The 23,371-nt window shown below is 34.1% G+C and overlaps 1 protein-coding gene across 1 annotated transcript; it reads right to left on the bottom strand.

Moving 5' to 3' along the window:
• Positions 1-1,970: 1,970 nt before the first annotated feature.
• On the bottom strand, positions 1,971-19,582 carry LOC141396337 (protein tudor-like). The gene is made up of 3 exons (XM_073971711.1): positions 19,562-19,582; positions 16,558-17,236; positions 1,971-2,267 (listed from the first exon to the last, which is right to left on the bottom strand). The coding sequence occupies exons 2-3, from the start codon at positions 16,834-16,836 to the stop codon at positions 1,971-1,973; spliced, it is 576 nt and encodes a 191-aa protein (XP_073827812.1). The 5' UTR covers positions 16,837-17,236; positions 19,562-19,582.
• Positions 19,583-23,371: the final 3,789 nt, after the last annotated feature.

The raw sequence follows: 23,371 nt of genomic DNA, 5'->3' as shown, positions 1-23,371 counted from the left end.
TGTTGAAAATCAATTGTCTTTTGTCAAATTTCCATGTTTAAGAAAATAAAAAGGAAAAGCAAATCAGCAATTTTCGCGTTTCTACAAAATAAGCTTAAGGTCGAAAGACTAGGCAAATATGAATTGAAATAAATAAAAAAAAAAAAAAAAAAATAAGTAGTGGTCTTTCGCGGGTAGAATAGCAGCTAATCGTTTTTCACGCCTTCTAACAAATCTCTTTTTAAAATTTTTATTTTCACAAAAAATTTCATTACCCACCATACCAATTCTATCGAAAATTATATCTTCCTCAAATGTTTTTTTAAGTTTTGCAATATTTTTATAATATTAAAAAGACTCAAAAATATCGCGAATAAATTAAATTTATTTTTGCTTCATAGGGTTGAAAAGATCAAAGGTAGAAAGTGTATTTGTTTCGCATATTTTGGCGAACTTTTGTAAAGCTTTATGAAATGGTCTGCTGGGTACAAACAAACAACACAAACAGCTGTTTCATAAATGCATATACTATCGTCTGTCAGGGTGAAAAATTAATTCAAATTAGGTCATTTTTAATGCAAATTAACTCTGCCGTCTGTCTAGGGTATTACAACCGGTTTGTTCAACAAGTGTTGTAAAGTAATTTCGAAACAGAGACAAAAAATATGATAAATATTATGAAACTGAAATATATTCGAATATTAAGTTCAACGGTTATTTATCTGCCTACAAGAATCCAATAGTAAAGCAACAATTTAATTTGTAATAGAATATGCATTACATTAAATGTAGTTTAGTAAGCTTTTCCATATTCCATTAATCAACTGTGCGCTACAAAACTGTTCAGATATTTTCCCGACAGTTTGCAACAGACTTTGAAATGAATGAATGAAAATGTTTAAAACAAAAATAGTAACCACGACAGCTTTTGAAAGGTTTCACAAATGCATCATCAGACAGACAGACACACAATACATATTGCACGGAAACCCATTAAAATCTGCCAAAATGTGTTCACAAAACAAAAGGCGGCATAAACGCATTATGGAGAAATTAAAAGTCCATAAAAAGTAATAGTTTTCACAAGGCAAAAGACAAAAAACAATAGCAAAATATGCACGCTAGGCAAATAGGCCACACATTTCAATGCAATCAATCAGACACAATTAGCAGCCAGGCAACCAACCAGTTTGCCGGTAAGACTTGCCTTTAGGGGGTGGTGATTTGTGGATGGTTAAAGATATGATGGTAATTTGACGGGCGTTGGACAATGCGCGGCATCGAATGAATGTGTTGTTTGTTATACAGAGAGACAGACAAATTTACTTTAGTTAAGTAAGGTACGTAGTAATGTTCACTTTATGAATATTAATTAATGCTTGAGCGATGATGCATAACAAAAAATCATGAAATATAAAACGAAAACAAGTAAAAAAGTAGCATTCGGTTTTGCCGACTGCCTATGTTGAATAAAAAAAACAAATCCAATATAGATAGAGTGTTTCCAGCAAATATATTTTACTCCCAACGACTATATTCTTTAAATAGTATCCTACGGCTGGTAGACACGATAATTATTAAGATTGGTCGAATCTTTGAATATCGTAATATTTTCTCAAACTGGAAGTCAAGTTCGAAGAATGTCTATACCTCAGTATATCTGCAGATTTTGTTTTGTTGCAATGAAATTTAATGGAGAATATATTTGACTACTTTCTCTGAAAATTGTGTTTGATGGGTTCATTTTCCACAAACTCGGAAAAATTATGCTTTATTGGGTTTACAATTTTCGCAGATTTCTGCCGTTAAAGTCAGATTTTGAAAACACCTACATATGTCTCTGGTCTATTGCATTTTTATTACATTATTATTCTCCGTTCTTCCCTAATATTTTCGCCACCTATCAATACCGACGGTCAAAAGAAGCATACGATGTTAATCAAATAAAATGAAAAGAAAAAAACATATCATCGATACACATAACTAAAAAATCAACTAAAATAAATAACCAAAGAAAACCGCCAACTTCCACTTACCTCATAACTGACCACTGTTGCAGTACAGCCATAATCTATAATATCTATTTCCACTTTTGGCGATGTTTGCGCTGTTGGGGTGGCTGTATTGATGACTTTTGTAATGCGTGAACGTACAAATTCGAAATCTGCTGGTGCGGCGCCATTAATAAGTTTATACAGACACATGGCACCCGGTAACAGTAGAGCCTGTTGACGTGCCACCGGCCATGATGGTTCAATTGTATAGCATTGTGGTAAGATTTTTTGTACCTGTAATTAAAAAAGAAAGGATTTCAGGTTTATTAGAGATATTTTCAAGTAAATATTTATTAAGTGGATATCGAGGAGTGATGTAAACCCATTATTTCTTAGAATAATTTTTGTTTGAAAACAGACCCTTATTATATATTAATAATAAGTCGCATTGTTGGTGCAACAAAACTTTACTTTTTATAATTGGGGGAATTGAATAGTGGTAGAAGGTGACATGAGCCACAATTTTTCTAACTGTTAAGCACAGCAAAACACAATATAGTAAATATATCTGCAATTTGATTTGTAATAGCAAAAACTTTAGAACTTTTTTGGAGTAGGTAGCCGAAGGAGTGGACCAATATGGTCCATCATCGAACTTAAACTAGGTTTGGACGAAATATTACGAAATCCAAAATTTAGACGAAATCGTTTGACCCTTTCGAGAGTTGTCGTGTGCTCCAGCGAGTCAGACATCGCTAAATCGACTCAAAATTGTCTGAAACGGATTTCGTTGGGGTCTATAACTGTCCTGTCAGAGAGCATACACGCTCGTCAGCCTAAAGGCCTCGACACATAAGCATGGCATTTTTTCTGAAGTCATCTATATACAGCTGTGTTCAAAATAATAGGAGTGCCCATACACAAAATGGAATGTTCCAAAATACATGTTTAAACTTCTCCATTTTCGCCAATTCTGTTTAACATTGCTGACATCCCAACAGTTAATTCATTAACAGAAATGTGGCAATATGTTTTAAATTATTTAATGTTTACACCAACATTATAAATCGTCTTAAAATTTTTTTGTTCAAAAAAATAGGAGTGTGGAGGAAAAAGGAGAATAAAAATATTTTTATTTGAGTTTAGGACCAGAATTGACAATATTTTAGTTGTTAGTAGTGAATTTAATAGATTTGAAGGCTGCTTGAAAACAAAAAAGGCTTTTGGATGTGGCCACAATCTGGATATTGTCCTTGCAGCTATTTTATTTATTTATTTATTTAATTATTCTTGGTAATTTCAAAGTCCGAAGACCACATATAAGAAATTACAATCTACAATAAACAATGAAACAAAATATAGCATACAATTTTCTTATTATCAAAAATAGGAATATATGTAGATTAATATCCACGATAGGCCATGACTAATAACACATCTATATTCCACTAACTGACAACTTGCAATTAATGAAATTAGCAGTTAAATAGACAAGACCAAAACAACATCTGCCTTCCGACTAAAACAACTACTCGAAAATTCGAGCAGAAATAGCTCATATCAACAGAATAAACACTACGTATCAAAGTATACTAAATATAATATCGTGGATATTAAACACGAAAAATACAAAAAATTAAAAGTTTACAATTAAAAGTGCATCAGCGTAAATTACTACTCAAAATTCAACGAACATTAAGGTAAATCATATAAAAAATTACAATGTAAAAAATAAGTAAAATATAGTTAATACATGTATGGTAAAAGTAAGTAAAATATAATTTAATTGAATTATGCCTACTCAAATATCTGCCAATGGCAGAATCACAGCTATGCAATGAAATAGAGAATTATAAAAAAAAGTGTATTAGTGTATAATTTGAGCATTTATTGGGAAATCGATGGATTTTATAAACAAAACCTTTGTTGATTAGAGTTATTTAATACTCTAGCTGTTACCTCGAACAATACATAATGATTGGTTCCCCATAAATTTGTGTATTTTGATCCTTGAGACAAGCTTTAGCCAGTTTCCATTAGACTTTTATGTAAGGATTGACCAAAAAAGCGTATCTATAAGGCATTAATTCTTCGACCAAATATTGTTTTAAGGCCCTTACCATCTTAACTACACGAAGAACAATTATTTTGTTTATATTTGAAAAATTGGATGATTGGCAGATATGAGGCATTTTTCTACACGCTTTGTTAAAAAGCTAATTTTAAGGAAATACTTCTGAAATTGCCCAGCGAATATTTTTATTAGGTTTTGCATCGTATAAAACACAATTTTCTATGAGAACTAATCTAAATTAAGCACGTTTGAACGAAAAGCGTGAATTTATGTAGAAAAGTATAGTACGGTGTATACCAACCATAGAGTAGTCAAAGCCGGATTATCACAAAATGGTGTGAAACTAATTTCAACCGTTCACACTTTAAAATATTTTTGGAATAAAAGTGAAATTGATTGTGTACATAAAGGTAACATCCTGAGGACCTCATAATTTCATTCGGTCGAGGAATAAATGACTTATAAATGCGTTGTTTTGACCGATCCTTTAATAAAAGATTAATGGAAACAGGCTGAAATTTGGTTCATGGTTCAAAATACACCAATTTATGGGATACCAATCATTATGTTTTGTTTGAGGTAACAGTCGGAGTGTTAAACAACTCTATTCAATAAAAGTTTTGTTTATAAAATCTACTGAATTCCCCAATAAGAGCTTAATTTATTGGAAGAGTCGCCACAAGGACAGTAGCCTGTTTTCGGATACTACCAAAGGACTTTTGTTTTCAAAAAAATTCAAATATATTGTATTTAGTACTATCAACTAAAATATTTACATTTTTGGTCGTAAATTCAACTAAAAATATTTTTATTGTCCTTTTTCTTCCACACTCCTATTTTTTTGAACAAAAAATTTTAAGACGATTTATAATGTTGGTGTAAACATTAAATAATTTAATACAAATTGCCACATTTCTGTTAATGAAATAACAGTTGAAATATCAACAATGTTAACCAAATACAAAATAAGCCAAATAGGAGAAGTTTAACCATGTTTTTTTGGACCATTCCCTTTTGTGTATGGACACTCCTATTATTTTGAACGCAACTGTATGTATATAAAAAAGAATGATGTTAGTTACTACGCTTATAACTCAAGAACGGCTGAACAGATTTTGACAATTCGCACCAATTCGGAATGGTCTCATGACAGAAAAGGATAAAACCTAAAAAAATCGCGAAAATCTGCGAAAAATTTGCAAAAATATTTTTTGAAGAATGTAAATTTTTCCACACATTTCTCTCGAGCATTTGCATTTGGAGTATATCGTGTCACGTTTTTACAGTTTTTTGGCGAAAATGGCGTATGCACCACATGCTATTGACTTTTTAAAAGATCTCTATTTCAATTTTTAAAAGTTCTACATTTTATTCAAACAATTTTTTGTGCAAATAAATTGCGAAAAATAATTTAAAAGACGTGAGTTTGGTCTTAATTTTAAGAGGTTATTAGCAGCTTCAATTGATGTTACCATTCTCTGGATTGTTATTTTTGGAAAAACCAATAGGAAGTACTCTGGAACGCTGGCAGAATATAGCGGATGTTTTCAAATGACTTCGAAGTTAATATTATTGAAGAGCGCGGATTGAAGCTGGCATTAACTGGCCGTTCTATTGTGGTGGTTATTATTTATGTAACCCAAAATTGATTATTCTGTTCGTTGTCATCGACCCCACATACCCATGGCCAAATTCACCATAGAATTGGATCTTTGTTACCACATTCTTATTTTCATCACTTCAACAACTTGCATTATTCACATCATTGCATAGAGTTCGCGCATAATCAAGGGATCCATATTTAATATGAATAACGAGATGCGAAACCGAGGTGGTTATGAAGACAGATAATAAATGCAAAAGATTGGTTGAAGGTGTGTCGATTCTGTGATCGAATGTTTTTGAGAAAATTAAAATTCTCTTCATTGTGGTACATTAAACCAAAAGAAGCAAATTCGGCTGTGCCGAATTTTTTATACCCACCACCACGAGTTGTACCTTGGTAAAACGGAACCATTAGTTTCTGTTCGATTTTGAAAATACTAAACTCTAAGGCTTATTCCCAGGAGCCGTGGAATATGCTAACTGCTAACTTTCTTTTAAACCAGGTTTAACACGAATGAGACATCAATATTTTCTACACACTCTGAATACAAAATACCATGTTACGTTCATTCCATTTGGACGATGCGCGTACAACCTTCAAAGGTCATAAAAACTGGAGGTTCCTTCAATTGGGATATATACAAAAATATGAACCTATGTATATTGAAAATTTTTCTGTGTCGAGGTTTTCTACCCATTGAGAATCCGAAATACCAAGTTACCGTCACTACAGGAGAAAAATCTTTTAAAAAATTTCATATCGACCGGCATGGTTGTACCTTCCAATCTGACAACCCACAATACCAAATTACTGCACTTTCGATCAGAAGAAAATATGGACCAATGTCTAAAATTTTTGCCGATAAGTTTTTAAACACTTGCCGCCTTAAATGGCAAATTAGATCAGGATGCACTGTTATGTTTGAGATATACCGAAATGGAGATGTATGCCATAATTTGTTCGTGGAGTTTTCTGACCACTGGAAACTTTAAATGTGAGATTAAAGCTAAGTCAAATGACTAAATAAAATTTAATTCATTGTGAGTTCTATGTCCATTTCATCAGACCGACAGACGGACATAGTTAAATCGAATTAGAAGTGTATGCTGATCAATAATATACATTTGTATATACTTTATTCCCAGACAGAAAGTACCCAGCAAAAATTTTGCCTCCAAAGAGGCAGTTAAATGATATGTACAAGTGATCATCAAATTATGCGTTTTCACTCATGATTTTTACAAGATCGTGACTACGGAAAGAGGCACTCCATTGCACTGCATTTAACTGACCCTTTGGCACTGCATTTTAACTGACCCTTTGGCATTGCATTTTAACTAACCCTTTGGAGTAGAATAGGGGGCAGTCCAAAGCACGTGTTTTGATACAGGCATTCTGCGGAAATTGTGCAAGCCATTACAAAATATGCCAGAACAAATAAAATGCATTATTTGTGTAAAACAAAAATATTAATAACTTTATTACATTAAAAAAAAATTATGAAAACTCTCCATTGAGTTCAATCGCAAACATGCGTGTTTCCTGCGCTCTCCATTTAATCCAAGCTGAACTGTTTTGTTTCATCTGCTAAATGGGTTGTCTTCCCATCACCAGTTAAGTTTTCGACATGTACTCCAACAGCACTCCATTCGGAAATTTTCTTCTCGTGAGTTACCGGAAAAATGTTTACAAATTAAATATTATTTAGTTTGTATTAACAAATGTTTGGAAATGTTAACACGCCTATTTCTTTTTGTAAAATGTATACCGCTGCCTGTAGAGATGTACAAACTGATTTGTGTACATGTAGGGATCTCTAACAACTGCTGATAAAATGTAGCGAACGGAGTGCCCTTTTCACGACTCCGTTTGGACTGCACCCGGATGCTGTTAAATTGTGAGGAATTGGAGTGCCTTTTTCAAGACTCCGCTGAACTGCATCCGGATGTTGTTAAAATGTGACAAGTGGATGTGATTCTTTGGATTGCATCCTAATGCAATTAAAATGTGAGGACTGGAGTGCCTTTTTCACGACTTTGTTTGAACTGCATCAAAACATGCCGTGACAGAACTAGTCCACATTGCACTACTTCCAATTTATTTTGCTGGGTAGTGTTGTAATGAGTAAATGAACGGAATAGCAAACATCTTATGGTGGAGGGTATTAAAATGAATAATGTTTTCAAACGCTTCAAAATCGAATGTATCTCTTCTATGGGGCCTATATTAAAGAGTACACTTCCTATACCCACAATTCTCGGTATAAATTATTACCCATATCGAATACTAAATACCAAACTTCAGTCATTTCGGAAGGATAATACGGCTAAAATCTTCAAAATACTGTAAATCGGAAGGTACCTTCTATGGGGGGGCTATGTCAAAACGTGGATATATACTGAAAAATGTATGGGGAAATATTATGTAGCTCCAAAGAAAAATTAATACGACATTTTTGAGCCATTTCGGTGAGAAAATGTGACTAAAGCCCTTAAAAACACTTAAAATCGGGAGGTGGCGTTCTATGATGGCTATACCAAAAAATGGATCGATATAGCCTTGAAAATGGGTTGTATCAACATCTTAGGAATAATATAAACTTCTGTGCCAAAATAAAAGCTCTGCGAGCTGTTTCTTGATTTCAACAGGCTATATCGACTAAGAATTTTATGCTGATCAATAATATATACTTTATACGGTCTCCGAAGAATATTTCGAAGTGTTACAAAAGGAATACAACTTTAATTATACCCTCCATTGTGCTTGACGATATAAAAAAAAACTTTATATATAACAACATATCGATATAAAAAAGGTATTCGAATTTAAGTAAATTCATTTCAAATTCGTCTCGAAATAGCCATGACAATAAATGAATTGCAAGGCAAATAATCAACATCAATGTACCTCTAATGACTGCGAGACGAAGTTCGCCGGGTCCACTAGTATCTGATAAAAGACTAAAGACCAAGTTCGTCCTAATAAAAAGATTTCAGAATCACATTTGAATTAGATCGAACTTGGTCTTTAGTCATTTACCAGATATGACTTAAGCAAGAATGCAATGCTTCTTATGTGTCGAGGCCTTAAGGGCTGAGGATATAAAAATGTCTTCAATATATATATAAGTTATGTTTAAGGTCCTAAGACCTATTAAGGGTCTGGAATCCCTAGATATCTATTGAGAGCATCCTTTCTATTCATATACAACATTTTAAATATCTTCCATCCACGGAAGACGTACTGAAGATCTTGCATACATATAAGTCGTATTGAAGATCTTCCATACATAGAAGACGTATAGATTTTTATCCGTAGAAGACCGTTGAAGACCTTTTATCCAGAGAAGACTATTGAGTGTCTTCTAGGGATTGAGCCCACAACCATAAAAAATACCGAAAACCGGCTAAAACCTTAAAAATCGCGAGTTATGGGAGCTATATAAAGACGTGGACCGATATAGCCCATTTGCAATACTAACCAATAAGGAAAGGATCAAAGTCGGGCGGGGCCGACTATATAATATAGTAGTTCTCTTAGTTGATTTATATATTTTGTATGCTTATTTAACAGTAATATTCATATATACATTTTTTTCCTCAGTTTGGATTTTTTATACATTGGGGAACCAAATTCTTGGTCTTAAATTGTTAAGTTTACATTTAATATTAATTGCTTGAAATCATGTTGTATGATCCATTGAATTAAAGTAGAACTTACTGTAATGTAATTATTTGGCTGCCTTCAGCTTTTGCATTATTAAGTAAATTCACCACTGTGAATATGTAAAATATATATGGGAGCTAAATCCAAATCAGAACAGATTTCGATATAATTTTTCACATTTATTTGTAGACCAAATTGCGTCACATAGTCCAAATTTCATCAAAATTGGACATATATAGCGTGTTTCCTGCATCAAATACCTCAAATCGGAGCTATATCCAAATCTGAACCGATTTCAATATGATTTGGCACAGTTATTTCTACACCATTTTCACATTTAATTCGAATAATTTCAGTTGTAATTTGAAACATTTCACTTGTAATTTGAGAATTCCAATTGAATTTCGAATATTTCATTTGTAATTTGAAAATTTCATTTGGAATTCGAATTATTTCATTTGTAATTTGAGAATTCCATTTGATATTCGAATTATTTCATTTGTAATTTGAATTTTTTCATTTGTAATTCGAATTATTTCATTTTTAATTCGAATTTTTCCAATTGTAATTTGAATTTTTCTATTTGTAAATCGAATTTTTTCATTTGGAATTTCAAATTAAGAAAATTCAAATTACAAATGGAAGAATTCGAATTAAGGCCCCCACTCATTAGTCTGTCTGACTGCCAGCATTTATGGTAGTATGTGTAAATTTTTGAAATTTTGAGAAAGTATGTGTGAGTTTTCCAAGACTGATGAAAATCAAAATAGTTTTGATTTCAAAATGAACCCCCATCAGTCTGGGTGAATTGTGTTTATTTTCAAATTCTCAATAAATAATTTTGAAAAACAGAAAATAATGTTGGTGTTGGAACACAAAAAACGTAGAATTCATTCATTTTTGGAGCAGAAATTCAAGATTTTTAGACTTGACTGATGGTTTGTGCTACACACTTGTCAGTCACACATACAGAAAGGGTTCATCGGACTGACGGCACAGACTGATAAATGAGTGGGGGCCTTAATTCGAATTCTTCCATTTGTAATTTGAATTTTCTTAATTTGAAATTCCAAATGAAAAAATTCGATTTACAAATAGAAAAATTCAAATTACAATTGGAAAAATTCGAATTAAAAATGAAATAATTCGAATTACAAATGAAAAAATTCAAATTACAAATGAAATAATTCGAAATTCAATTGGAATTCTCAAATTACAAGATAAATGTTTCGAATTTCAAATGAAATAATCAAATTACAACTGAAATTCTTCGAATTACATGTGAAAATGGTGTAGACTAACCACCGTCACACATTCCAAATTTCATTGAAATCGGACAAATATAGCGTGTTTCGTGCATCAAATACCTCAAATCTATCTATAGATGAGTGCTATATCCAAATCTGAACCGATTTTGATATAATTTGGCACACTTATTTCTAGGCCAAATTCCGCCAAACATTCCAAATTTTATTGAAATCGGACATATATAGCGCGTTTCGTGCATCAAATAACTAAAATCGGCCGAGAAGATATATATGGGAGCAATATCCAAATCTGAACCGAATCCTATATAATTTAGCACACTTATTTCTAGACCAAATCCCGGGGAACATTCCAAATTTTATTGAAATCGTACATATATGTATATATCCAAATTTGAACCGATTTCTTTATAATTTGGCACACTTATTTCTAGACTAAATACCGTCGCACATTCCAAATTTAATTGAAATCGGACATGCGTGTTTCGTGCGCCAAATGCCTTAAATCGGGCGAAGATATACAGCTGTGTTCAAAAAAATAGGAGTGCTCATTCACACCAAGGGAATGGTCAAAAAAACATGGTTAAACTTTTCCTTCTTGGCCTATTTTGTATGTATTTAAGATAGTTGGCATCCCAGCAGTGAATTCGTTAGCAGAAAAGTGGCAATTTTGTTTTAAATCATTTACTGTTTACACCAACATTACAAATCGCCTTAAAATTTTTTGTTCAAAAAAATAGGAGTGCGGAAGAAAAGGGAGAATAAAAATATTTTTAGTTGAGTTAAAGATCAAAATTGACCATATTTTAGTTGACAGCAGTAAATCCAATAGATTTGACGGCTGTTTGAAAACAAAAGTCCTTTAGAGGTAGCTAAAAAGAGGCTATTGTCCTTGCGACGATTTTTCCCATAAATTGAGCACTTATTGGGTAACTTAATGGATTTTGTAGACAAAACCTTTAATGATTAGAATTTTTTGATGCTCTGCCTGTTATCTCGAACAATATATAATGATCGGTATCCCAGAAATTTGGATATTTTGATCTTTGAGCCAAGATATAGCCGGTTTCCATTACCTCTTTACGTAAGGATCGGCCAAAAAAGCTTACCTATAAGGCATTAATTTCTCGATCAAGTAATGTTTTGAGGTTTTCAGCATCTTAACTGCATTTCATTATTTTGTTCATATTTGAAAAATTGAATGATTCGCACATATGAGACGTTTTTCAAAGCGCTTTGTTAAGAACCAAACTTTAAAGACAACCTTTTGAAGTTAGGCTAAGATTATGTTTATCAGGTTTTGCATCGTATAATACACAGTTTTCTAATGGAACTAACCTAAATGAAATATTTATGAGTGAAAAACGTAAGTTTATATTGAAAAATGTAGCACGGAGTATACCAACCATAGTGCAATCCCAGCCTGCCTATCACAAAATGGTGCAAAAGTATATTCCAACCGTTCACGTTTTAAACATTTTTTGAATAGAAGCCAAATTGATTGTATACATAAGGTTAACATCCTAAGACTTCCAAATATTATTTGGTCGAGGAATAAATTGCTTTAAGATACGCTTTTTTGGCCGATCCTTACATAAAGGGCTAATGTAAACTGGCTAAAACTTGGCTCAAGGATCAAAACACACAAATTTATCTGATACGAATCATTATATATTGTTCGATATAACATCCATAGCATCAAACAAATCTAATTATTAAGGCTTTTGTCTACAAAATCCATTGGATTGCCCAATAAGTGCTCAATTTAAGGACAAAAATTGCTGCAAGGACAATTACCTGTTTTTTGGCTAACGCCAAAGGACTTTTGTTTTCAAACAGCCATCAAATCTCATAAAATCTATTGGTTAACTAAAATATTGACAATTTTGATCCTAAACTCAACTAAAAATATTTTTATCGTCTTTTTTCTTCCACACTCCTATTTTTTTGAACAAAAACTTTAAAGACGATTTATAATGTTGGTGTAAACAGTAAATAATTTAAAACAGTTTGCCACATTTCTGCTAATGAATTTACTGTTGGTATGTCAACAATGCTAAACAAATATAAAATAAACCAAAATGGATAAGTTTAACCACATTTTTTGACCATTTCCTTTTTTTTGTATGGGCACTCCTATTATTTTGAACACAACTGTATATGGGGGCTATATCCAAATCTGAACCGATTTCTATATAATTTGGCACACTTATTTCTAAACTAAATTCCGTCGCATATTCTAAATTTCATTGAAATCGGACATATATAGCGTGTTTCGTGCGCTAAATGTCTTAAATCGGTCGAAGATATATATGGGGGTTATATCCAAATCTGAATCGATTTTTACCAAAATAAATAGCGTTCGTCCTTTGGCCAAAAAAAACTTTCTTCCCCAATTCGAATCGGACAATAAATGCGACCTGTACTTTGTTTACAAAAATACATGGACAGACGGACTTGCGTAAATTGACTCAAAAAGTGATTCTATGTATATTCCTAAAACAGAGTACGTAAAAATACTTTAAATAACATTTCCAATGGTTTCGTTTCGTATTTTCCATAAGAACAATACAAAACGAAACATAACCCACGTTGGCCGAGCTCGCTGTTTAGTTTCGTTTTGTATACATTCGTGAGTGCGAACAAAACGATTAGCGAAAAGTACTCAACTCCACAAGAGCAGATAAAAAACCTAATAGTACTAAACACATGTGAATAAATCAAAAACGTTCGGTGGTTGATAAAATATTCATTGTGGTATGTTGATGTTGGTTTATAGGGTTGTTATGCAATCACATGTGTGTGTCATTGACCATAACGCACGGCAAACGTTCGCCAAAAAATCTTTTTGTTTCGGTGTTGAATGAAACAACTCGGCAAAGCATAGCCGAAGTACATTTCTGCAATCGTACGGTTTTCATCTTTTTACATTGAAAAGTTTGTGGTTTTGTTTTGGTTGTGAGAATGAAACGATTCAGAGAAGCTGAAAGATTTGTGGCGTTGAGTGATTGGTACGGGAATCGTTTTGTTTGTTTACATTCATTGCCCTAAAAGGAACTATGGGTCTATCTCGTTTCCTTTTGCATGTTACAAACTAATGCACAAAGACATAATACCCCTTACCACAAGGTGGTGGTGTATAGTATAAACATCCTAGGAGAAATAGAAGCTTCTGTAGCAAATTATAAAGCTCTATCTTAAAAATGGCATGCTGTAAATTGATTCAAGCAGACGTACGGACATGGTTATGTCGACTAGGAATTTTATGCTGATATTCTATATACTCTATAGGGTCTCCGACGAATATTTCGATGTGTTACAAACGGAATGATACATTTTATTATACCCTCCATATTATGGTAGAGGTTTAATAAGTCCTTTTTGGATAGTATACCTCCAATTGTCTTATGTGTATAGAAAATTTTCAATGATATAGCATCTTCAATAGTCTTCTCAGAAAAGAAAACCTTCAGTGGGTAGAAGACTTTAAATAGATAGAAGACATTCATACTTTGAAGTTCAAAGGGCATATATGCAGAAAATAACCTATTTTTTGTATAGAGGACCGATGAGTGCCTTTTCTGGTAATTTTAAAAGTATTCTATCCATGTAAAATCTTCTTCAGAAGACTATTGTAGGTTTTATACCCATAGAAGACCTTTGTTTAAGATCTACTATCCATAGAAGACCATTGAGGGTCTTCAATGCATAGAAAACCATTGAGGGTCTTCAATGCATAGAAAACCATTGAAGGTCTACTATCGACAAAAGACTTATTTTGAATGTACTCTATCCATAGCAGACCTATTGAAAATCTATAATCACACATTTATTTTGGATAGCTTTCAGCCATAGGATAAATTTAGATAAGTCTCTTATCCGTAAGGTTAAGTACCTATTTATACACAAATGGGAACAAATTTCCTTTACCGACCCTTCGCAGAAAAATACAAAAATTTCCTTTAAATCGCAAGTTTTTTTAAGTAGGCGGTCTTCGGCCGGGGATTTTAGACATTCTCCTATGGACAGGAGCGAATTCCGGCTAAGCGAACAAACTTTTTTTAAATCGTAAATTTTTTCCCCAAGTAAACAAGGGAATTTTCGGAAATTCGGAGGCCTATATCTCGGTAAGGATACATTTCCCCAACAAAAGAAATTCTTCGTTGGAATCGTCATGAAAAGCACTATCTGTGGTAATTTTCTCATAATTTTCTGCGGTGGGTCGGTAAAGGAAAGATATGCCTAATTGAAAGTCTTAAACCACGGCAGTTGGCGGCTGTTTCATGAAACAAATGATAAAGATAAGACTTGTGTGCAGCAGTTTTGGATGGGATATTGTTTAAATTTATTTTGTTATTGTAACAACAACAAAACAAACAACTGACATTTTTGAAAAAGAAACAATGAGTACAATTTTTAAATAAAAAGTTACATAATAGTACCATCAGAATCTTCGCATGAAGGCGTGATGTTCCGTGCGGAATTTTTAGATGAATATTTTACTAGTTGACCCGTGTTTATCGTGCAAATAGTTGGATGTCTATAGCAGCATTAGGCAATAGCACAAGTAAAGTTTAAACTTTGAGCTTGTATTGTGTTAAACAACAACAAATTTCTCAACCGAACGAAAGCACGCGATGCTGCCTTTGTGTACCTGTGTTTCTTTCTATCTTCCCATGACCTTAAGCATAGTCGGTGGCGATTGCTGGTCTAATGGCGTCTAGAAGAGTCTATTTACGGCTTATCTTTCCTTTAGCTACCGCTGCTGGAAAATTTTGGAATTTTTTTCCATAGATAGTGTTTTTATACTGATTCCAACGATATATTATTTTCTTCTTTAAATTGTATACTGTATACTATACCGAGATATGGTCATCTGAAGTTCCGAAATTTTTCCGAAAAAAATTACAATTTAAAAGACATTTTTCCCATACCCGAGATATTCCCCTGTCCATGGGAGAATGTCTTAAAATCCAGGCCGAAAGTCGGCTAATCTATTTTTCCCACTCTTTTTCTTACAGGTTTCCTTTGCAACATCTTCCTATATCTTCTTTGGATGATCACAATGGACCGGAAGGTCTCCGAGTTGCTGCACATCCCCAAACTTAACCTATGATGTCAGAAGTTTTGTATAAAGTAGACTTATGCCATTAGAAGGTAGAATTATCAACTCTTGTTGATCGAATTCGTCGCATCTCTCATAATGAATGAAGGGTGATATAACTAAAACACCATTCCATAAACATTTTTAACCAATAAACAAGATGCTAATTTATCTTCATAACATATATATTCAGCTTTTTTGGCACTTAAACATTCATCATCATCTTCATGTGTGGAATGATGTGTATAAGCTCTAAATGATGTCATAATTGGTTCTAATTAAATATTGTAGTTCTAAATCATTAGGGAACAAAGGTATTCGTACTAAAAAAATTATCTATGTTACTAAACTAATACCATAGACTAATGAACATACAGACGACGGATTACTCAATTTTTCCGCGGTCAAGTCACTCAAACCCGAAAACTCAAAAAAGTTCGAAGACAATAGGTGTGCTCGTTTACTCAACAATTTGTACAAATTTGTACAAGTCCAGTAACTTCTTGTAAACGACCAAGGTCTTTTGCATTGTACTGCAGAGTAAACGAACAACATCCAGTAACAATTTGTACAAATTTTAAGTAAACGAACACACATAATTTTTACGGAAAATGGCAATATTTTGTTGAATATTTTTATCTGAGGATATAGTTCCCATCAAAAACTATGCCCATGTAGTATTTTGCCAGAATAAAATATTTAAGTTGTATTTTTTTGGCATTTTATATTGAGTTTCTTAGTTACCACACTCAATTCGAACATAGTCGGTGAGAGCATTCCGTCGTCTGTGCATTCATTAGTATATGCTAATACTTCATTAATGATTCCAATAATTGGCAACATATAGTAGGAAAAAGCTTGAAACTTACCTGCATACGCACTACATTCATGGCATCGGGGTTTAGTTGACCGCTGATCTTCAAATACGGTCCAAAAGAGTCGACATGTGTAATAAAGAGACGTTGTTTGCGTTCATTGCTGGCGGTGGTACTACTGCTGCTGCCAGATGAGGTCGATGATGATGCAGCAGCTGTTGTTGTAGCGGCACAGCCACCATTTGTAAGTGCTGGAGTTGTGTTTGTCGTACCAGCCGACGATGATGATGCGTTTGCAGCCGCATTTAAACCCTGGGAGGTGGAGGTGCTCATTGTTGGTTCGTCTTGTTGAAATCTGTCGTTGTTAAATTGTTAATTTTGTCGTTAATTTATTTTTGGAGTTCTCCAAAAGAGGCGTTGCTTTCCAATTAATCTGCAGCAATTGAAGATGATGAAGTGACGAAAAAAAAAGAGTACTATGCGCTTGATATTAAGTCACGTTATTCACTTGGCATATCTCGGTGTGTAATAGAAGGGAAATTATCGCCGCCTTGCTTTTGATGGAATTCAAATCTCTTTTGAACAACAAGAATGGTTGGTTGTCGTCGTTTCGTATTCCGCCGGTTGCCGTTGCTTGGGTTATCGAGATTTCGATTTTTTGCTGATTTGACTTTTTCCTGTCGTCCACGTTCTCTGCAATATTTAGGTTATTTATGCTTCGTTCGCTGATTTTCTGCAAGACAAAAAAACAATAACAAAAATCACACAACGAGTTCAATTGTTGTTGCAGTACAAAAAAATGTGAATGTTTATTGAAAAAAGAAACGTTTTCTTCATCGTTTGTTTGTAATAATTTTTTATGCATGTCTTTCGAGCATTTGTTTGTTTAACACCAAAAAAATAGTAAGGCATCATCATCAGCCAACCAACCGTTTAAAACGCAAGAAAACATAAAATTTTTAAGTCTCTTATTTGTGTTTTTGCTTTTTTCTATTTGGTCTCTAATAAACTTTACTACTTATGGTCAGCAGCAGTTGTTGTCGGGCACAATAAATTTACCCAGTTCAAGTCTACCAATGATTTTCTGCAGTTGTTGCTTTTGTTTTTCAATTTCTTCAAGTCATGTCAAAATGTACCGTTTTAAAATGATTGCACGGTATTATCAACGAAAATGAGATAGATGCGTTTTGCCTACTCTGATTAGAAGACGAGTGTCAAAGGGATAAATAATGAGAACAGTTAATTTGGGGAGAACAGTATAAAAAGAGTTGCCAACTTTCAGATTTAACTGCAAAACCAAAGGAATTTAAAAATGTCGGCAAAAACAAGAGAAGATGGTCGCTTTTTTATATTTTCATCTCAAGAGTGTGCTTAATTGCCCTGTTCCTTTATTTTTTTAAAATATAAATTGTAAGCTTTTTGAATGAGAACACTTTCGGGTAAAAAAATGGTAAAACTGGCAAACTGGCACGTAAAGAAAAGACCAATTATTACAAAGATAATAGGTGTGATCCATTACTCAATAATTTGTTTGTTTTTTTATTTATTTAAGAAATTTATTATAATAGAAAGTTACAATAAAATTATATACAGTTAGTCAACTATATTATTGCAAACGATGAAATTTTAAAAATTTAGATATTTTATTAGGAATTACTTCAAGTAATTCTTTCAATAATGATGGGCTTTTTGTAAATATCTGTTGATTTACTTGTTAATGACAACATCAAGCCAATAAATGCAGAAATCGGTCGGAAATAACAAAAACAACGGGCAAAATGGATAAGTACCTGGTTTTTGTAATGTCAACAAAATAATTGCAAAATTAATGAATTTGCAATAAAATCGTGGGATTTTCCCCGCGATTTTTCCAATTAAAGATTTTTATGACTTTTATGGTATGCGGACATGTAGATCCATAATTTTTGATCATAAATAAATTTTTGTGTGTGTAACATAGACAGTATATTCAGAAAAAGAGAAAGTCAGGTAAACGGTTTTGGAAAATATCCTACATTTGGTCTATTCCAATAATAATGGTAAATCCGAAAGAGAAAATCTTAAAGGCACCGCTCGTAAGCTGAGAAGTGTATACACCATCATTAACCGCACCGAGAATGAAGCCAGGCTCAAACTGAAGGCGTAACAAGGTCGACCCAAAATAGTAACCACGCGAATTGACAGGAGAATGATTAAAGAAATTGTCGAAAGAGTCCAAAGCAGCACGAGAAAATTGATTTTTTTTAATTAAAAATGATTTTGCAGTAAGTGTGTCACATGGAAAAGTCAGAAAAGTGCTACATAATAACAAGCACTTATCACGAGTGACTAGGTAAAAAACATTGCCCTCCCAGTACAATATATAGAAACTATTCAGACTTGTTACAGACAACTTTCCACGCCATCTTTAGTATCGGCATGTCGTTATATTTTCTGATGAGACTAAAATTATGCTGTACTATCACAATGGGTCTCAAAAAGTATTGCGAAAACCCCTTTACAGCCATGGAAAAACAAAAATTTAATACATACCGTAAAGTTCTGAAAACTGTTATTTATGGGGTTGTATACCAAGCAGTCACGTTGGTAACTTCCAGATTTTGGAGGAAACAATGACAGAGGAAGTTTATTTAGATGTTTCAAAACATGATTTAACCAAAAGCGTCAAGAAATTTAGGCCTGTTGGCCCTGAAAAGTACTACCAAGTACTATAAGTACTACCAAGACAACGCCCCTAAGCATAAATCTAATTTATGTAGGACTTGGTTGTTATACAACTGTACCAAAATCATTTACACCCTGTTCCAATGTCTAGATATTAGCCCTGAAGAATGTTATAGCGCCTACAACATAAAGAGAAGAAAGTTTCTTACTAACCATTGCGTTAGTAAGATACTTATAAGCCAATGCTATCGCTTATAACATTGGCATACACAAGTTTAAAAGTGAAACTAAGGTTTCTTTTGGGATTGCTAAGGCAATTGGACTCAGGTCCGGTTTACTTACAGGTTTCGTTCAACAATAAAGGGAATCACAGCGAATTCAATGTTCAACTTACATAGTTTTATTGATGATAGAAATATGTAGAGATGTGATCCGAGCTCTTGTTCCGCCGAGTGTCAATCCAGAAAGAAAGAATAAAATACATGTGTTGCCCACAGGCAACATCGGAAGAAAAAAAGGAACAAAAGCACGGATAAAATATGTTATAATGTTGCCACATTAGTGGACTTGATATTGGAAATGAATTCAATGTTGTATTACAATAATTACAGGGTGATTAGAATATGACTTCAATTTATAATTCATTTTATAAGAAATATTTCTTAACTATTAAAATTAAAGTAAAATAATTAAAAAGGATAATACATTGAAAAATCAGAAATTACATTCAACATTCTCCCGCCTCTTGACAGAAGTCAATTTTCAAATGTGCCATTTAGTCGTTTCAGGGCAATAATCGCTTGTTGGAGAAGTCTACGTTGCTTTGTCATATTGTTCTCACGCTCTACGATGTCAGATGAATTAGTCCCTGATCTCGTCGCTGGCCGTCGTACCCTTCCAGAACCTCTTTGTGCTGGTTGTTGTCTATAGGATGCTGTCGACCTATTGTCATCGCTTCGATCGTCTTCTCTTTGTCTGGATTGTGCATTTCTCAAAAGACTTCGTTGGCCTTGTTGGATTTGCTCATACTTAAACGTTTCCACAGAAGGGAGGTGAAGAAGAGTATGGTGCTCCGAGCCACATCTTGCGCAACCATCTTCGGAAATACATTCGTAGGTTTTGTGAGAGCGAGCAAGACAGTTAAAACAATAGCCAAGGCGCCGCACTTCCCTCCTACGTGTACCTATATCCATCTCGATAAATTTCCTACAGAACCTGAGAGAATGGAAACGATCGCAAACAAGACATTTGTGAATCTTAGGATTTCGTGGTGCCCTGTTAAGTAAACGTAAAAGTTAGTTAATTAATTGTTTACATAACATCATGAAAGAAGGGGAAAATGAATTAGAGAAGAGATAAAGAGAAATGTTTGAGTGTATTATGTGTAGAGAGAAAATGTGTATATGATTAGGAATGATTATTTTCAGAGAAAAGGGGACACAATCTGGTTATGTCTCTAGTTATAACTCCATTAGAAGTTCGAATATCGACGACTCGTACCAGACCGTCTACTCCGAGATGTATATTTTTTATTCGTCCTAGTTTCCATTCGCATGGGGGCATTTGATCATCCTTGACCACCACAAGTTGGTTGAGATTAATATTTTTTGCGGGAGATTGCCATTTATACCTTCGTTGCAATTCTTTAATGTATTAGTCTTTCCAACGACGAGCGAAGTGATGTTGTTGAGCTTTCAGTTTCTCCCACCTTCCAGTCAATGAAAGGTTACCGGAAGGGGATTCGGGTAATGCTACTAGTGGTGCACCTCGTAGAAAGTGACCTGGAGTTAGGGCTAACAACTCGTGAGAATCGTCGGTTATGGGAGATAAAGGCCGTGAATTGAGCACTGCTTCTATTCGTATGAGTAAAGTGTTGAACTCTTCAAAGGTATAACGATGATTTTGAGCCACTTTTTTGAAGTGAGATTTGAAGGACTTCACTCCAGCTTCCCACAGCCCTCCTTTGTGTGGTGCGTTTGGAGGGATAAACGACCATTCAAGTCCTTGAGGGGCATATTTTTTAACTATGTCTTCAGCAGAGTTATTCAAAAATTGTGTAAATTCATATCGCAATTTTCTTTCAGCTCCAACGAAATTTGTGCCGTTGTCAGACATTACCTTTAAAGGTAACCCTCGGCGCCCAACGAATCGGACAAACGCAGCCAAAAACGAATCAGACGATAGACTTGAGCACAGTTCTAAGTGAATTGCTTTGGTACTAAAGCAGACGAATACGCAGACGTAACTTTTTTGGTATACGGCTTGTCGTATATTTGACGTCTTTGTAGAGAAAGGGCCAGCAAAATCTAAACCAGTGAACGAGAATGGGAGTGAGAAGGTACTTCGCTCTGAGGGAAGAGCCGCCATTATTTGAGTTTGCATTCTTTGTTTGTAGATAGTACATATTTTACAATTTCTTATGCATTTTTTGATAGATGATCTCAGTCTAGAGATATAATACTCTTCGCGAACTGTTCTAAGCATTAGACTGTTTTCCGCATGAAGCAATGCGTTGTGGATGAAGTTCAAGTATAATATGCTATATTGAGAATCTTTGTGTAGAATTATTGGGTGACATTCGTTATATGAGAGATTGGAGTTTGTAATTCTTCCATTCACGCGAATAATACCTACTTCATCGATGAAAGGATTGAGAGGGAATAGGGAGCTTTTCTTGTGCACTTTATTAGATTTGATGAGGCTTAAGTATTCTTGATTGTAATGTTGTTTCTGGGACATTCGAATGATAAGATGTTTTATTTCTTTGAATTCTTCATGTGATATACTGAGAGATGTGTATTTTGCAATTTTCCGTGTAATTTTATAAAACCTAAATATGTAGGCAATAACTCGAATTGCTTTATCCCATCGGGAAAATCGTTTAAGAAGATCTTCATCATTATCTAAAGTATGGAAAACATCTATTTTACGAGCTTCGGGAACATTTTCGTTGATTTCGATGGAACGAGGCCATTCTTCGGGAGGACTACGAAGCCAAATTGGGCCATGCCACCAAAGAGAATTATTAAGGAGTTCCGCTGGTGTACAACCACGCGATCCCAGGTCTGCTGGGTTATCGTGTGTTCGCACATGGCGCCAGGAAATATTACCAACATTTCTTATGATTTTTGCAACCCTATTTGCCACATAAGTTTTCCATGTATGAGGAGGTTTTTCTAACCAGCTTAAAGTTATGGAGGAATCGCTCCAGAGATAAAGATCGTAGTTATGCAATGGTAATCCAACCGTAATGTGTTTAACTAATTGAGAAAGAAGTACAGCTCCACATAGCTCTAAACGTGGAAGACTTACGGGATCAATTGGGGCTACTTTTGTTTTTGATACAAGTAACTGTGAATAGATAGAGCTTCCCATCATTACCCTAAGATAGATCGCAGCACAATAAGCCTTTTCAGAGGCATCACAAAATCCATGGATTTGGGAGAGACAAGTAGGCGAAAAGTTTAACGTACATTTCTTTCTTAATAATCTGAGCAGCTTGGGGATATAATTCTTTTGAATCATGTGCTAATTGAATTAGAGTTCGCATAGCCAGGTAAGGAGCGCAATTTACTCCAAATGTTACTGTTTTTAAAGCATAGTCTGTAATGGGGGAAGTGGGAGAAGGACGCCAGAGAATTCTTTGGAAATTGGAGTCTTCGGGGTGAACAAGTATCTGTCGATACATTTTCTCGATATCCCCATTGAACACGTATTTGTAAAAACGCCAACGCAAAATCAGTGTCAACAAATCGGATTGAAGTGTGGGACCTACATGCAAAATATCGTTAAGAGAATTTCCGGAATGAGTCTTTTTAGATGCATTAAATACAAATCGAAGCTTCGTACTAACACTCTGAGGTCTTATAACCGCATGGTGTGGTAAATAGAAAGAATTACAAGAACCTGATGACATTGTTTCTTCTGAAGTTGTCGTTTGCATGTGATTAAGGGTTACGTATTCTTGCAGAACGTCATTATAAGCCGTGGAGATTTCGGGCTTATTTTTTAGAGTTTGCTCCATTCTAACGTATTGCATTAATGCCTGAGTTCTTGACGGTGAAATAGGAGATTCAGTTCTATGATTTTCTTTGAAAGGTAGACGTACAATATAGCGACCTTCAGAGTTGCGTACTGTAGTCTTTTGAAATAGGGATTCGCAAAATTCATCACTCGCGGACAGCGACCTCTTTTCTGGGATTTC

The sequence above is a fragment of the Musca autumnalis genome, unplaced genomic scaffold (assembly GCF_047663935.1).
Source record: "Musca autumnalis isolate F117 unplaced genomic scaffold, ASM4766393v1 scaffold_27, whole genome shotgun sequence".
NCBI classification, from domain to species: domain Eukaryota; kingdom Metazoa; phylum Arthropoda; class Insecta; order Diptera; family Muscidae; genus Musca; species Musca autumnalis.
Note: the sequence above shows the minus strand (reverse complement) of the source record. Positions and strands in the feature narration are given on the sequence as shown.

What these genes read in the sequence shown, in the direction of transcription:
- LOC141396337 (XM_073971711.1), bottom strand. Translation starts at nt 16,836, where the DNA reads ATGAGCACCTCCACCTCCCAGGGTTTAAATGCGGCTGCAAACGCATCA. An exon ending in TGAATGTAGTGCGTATGCAG is followed by an intron (nt 2,268 to 16,557) that starts GTAAGTTTCAAG and finishes TTTTAATTACAG; the next exon opens with GTACAAAAAATCTTACCACA.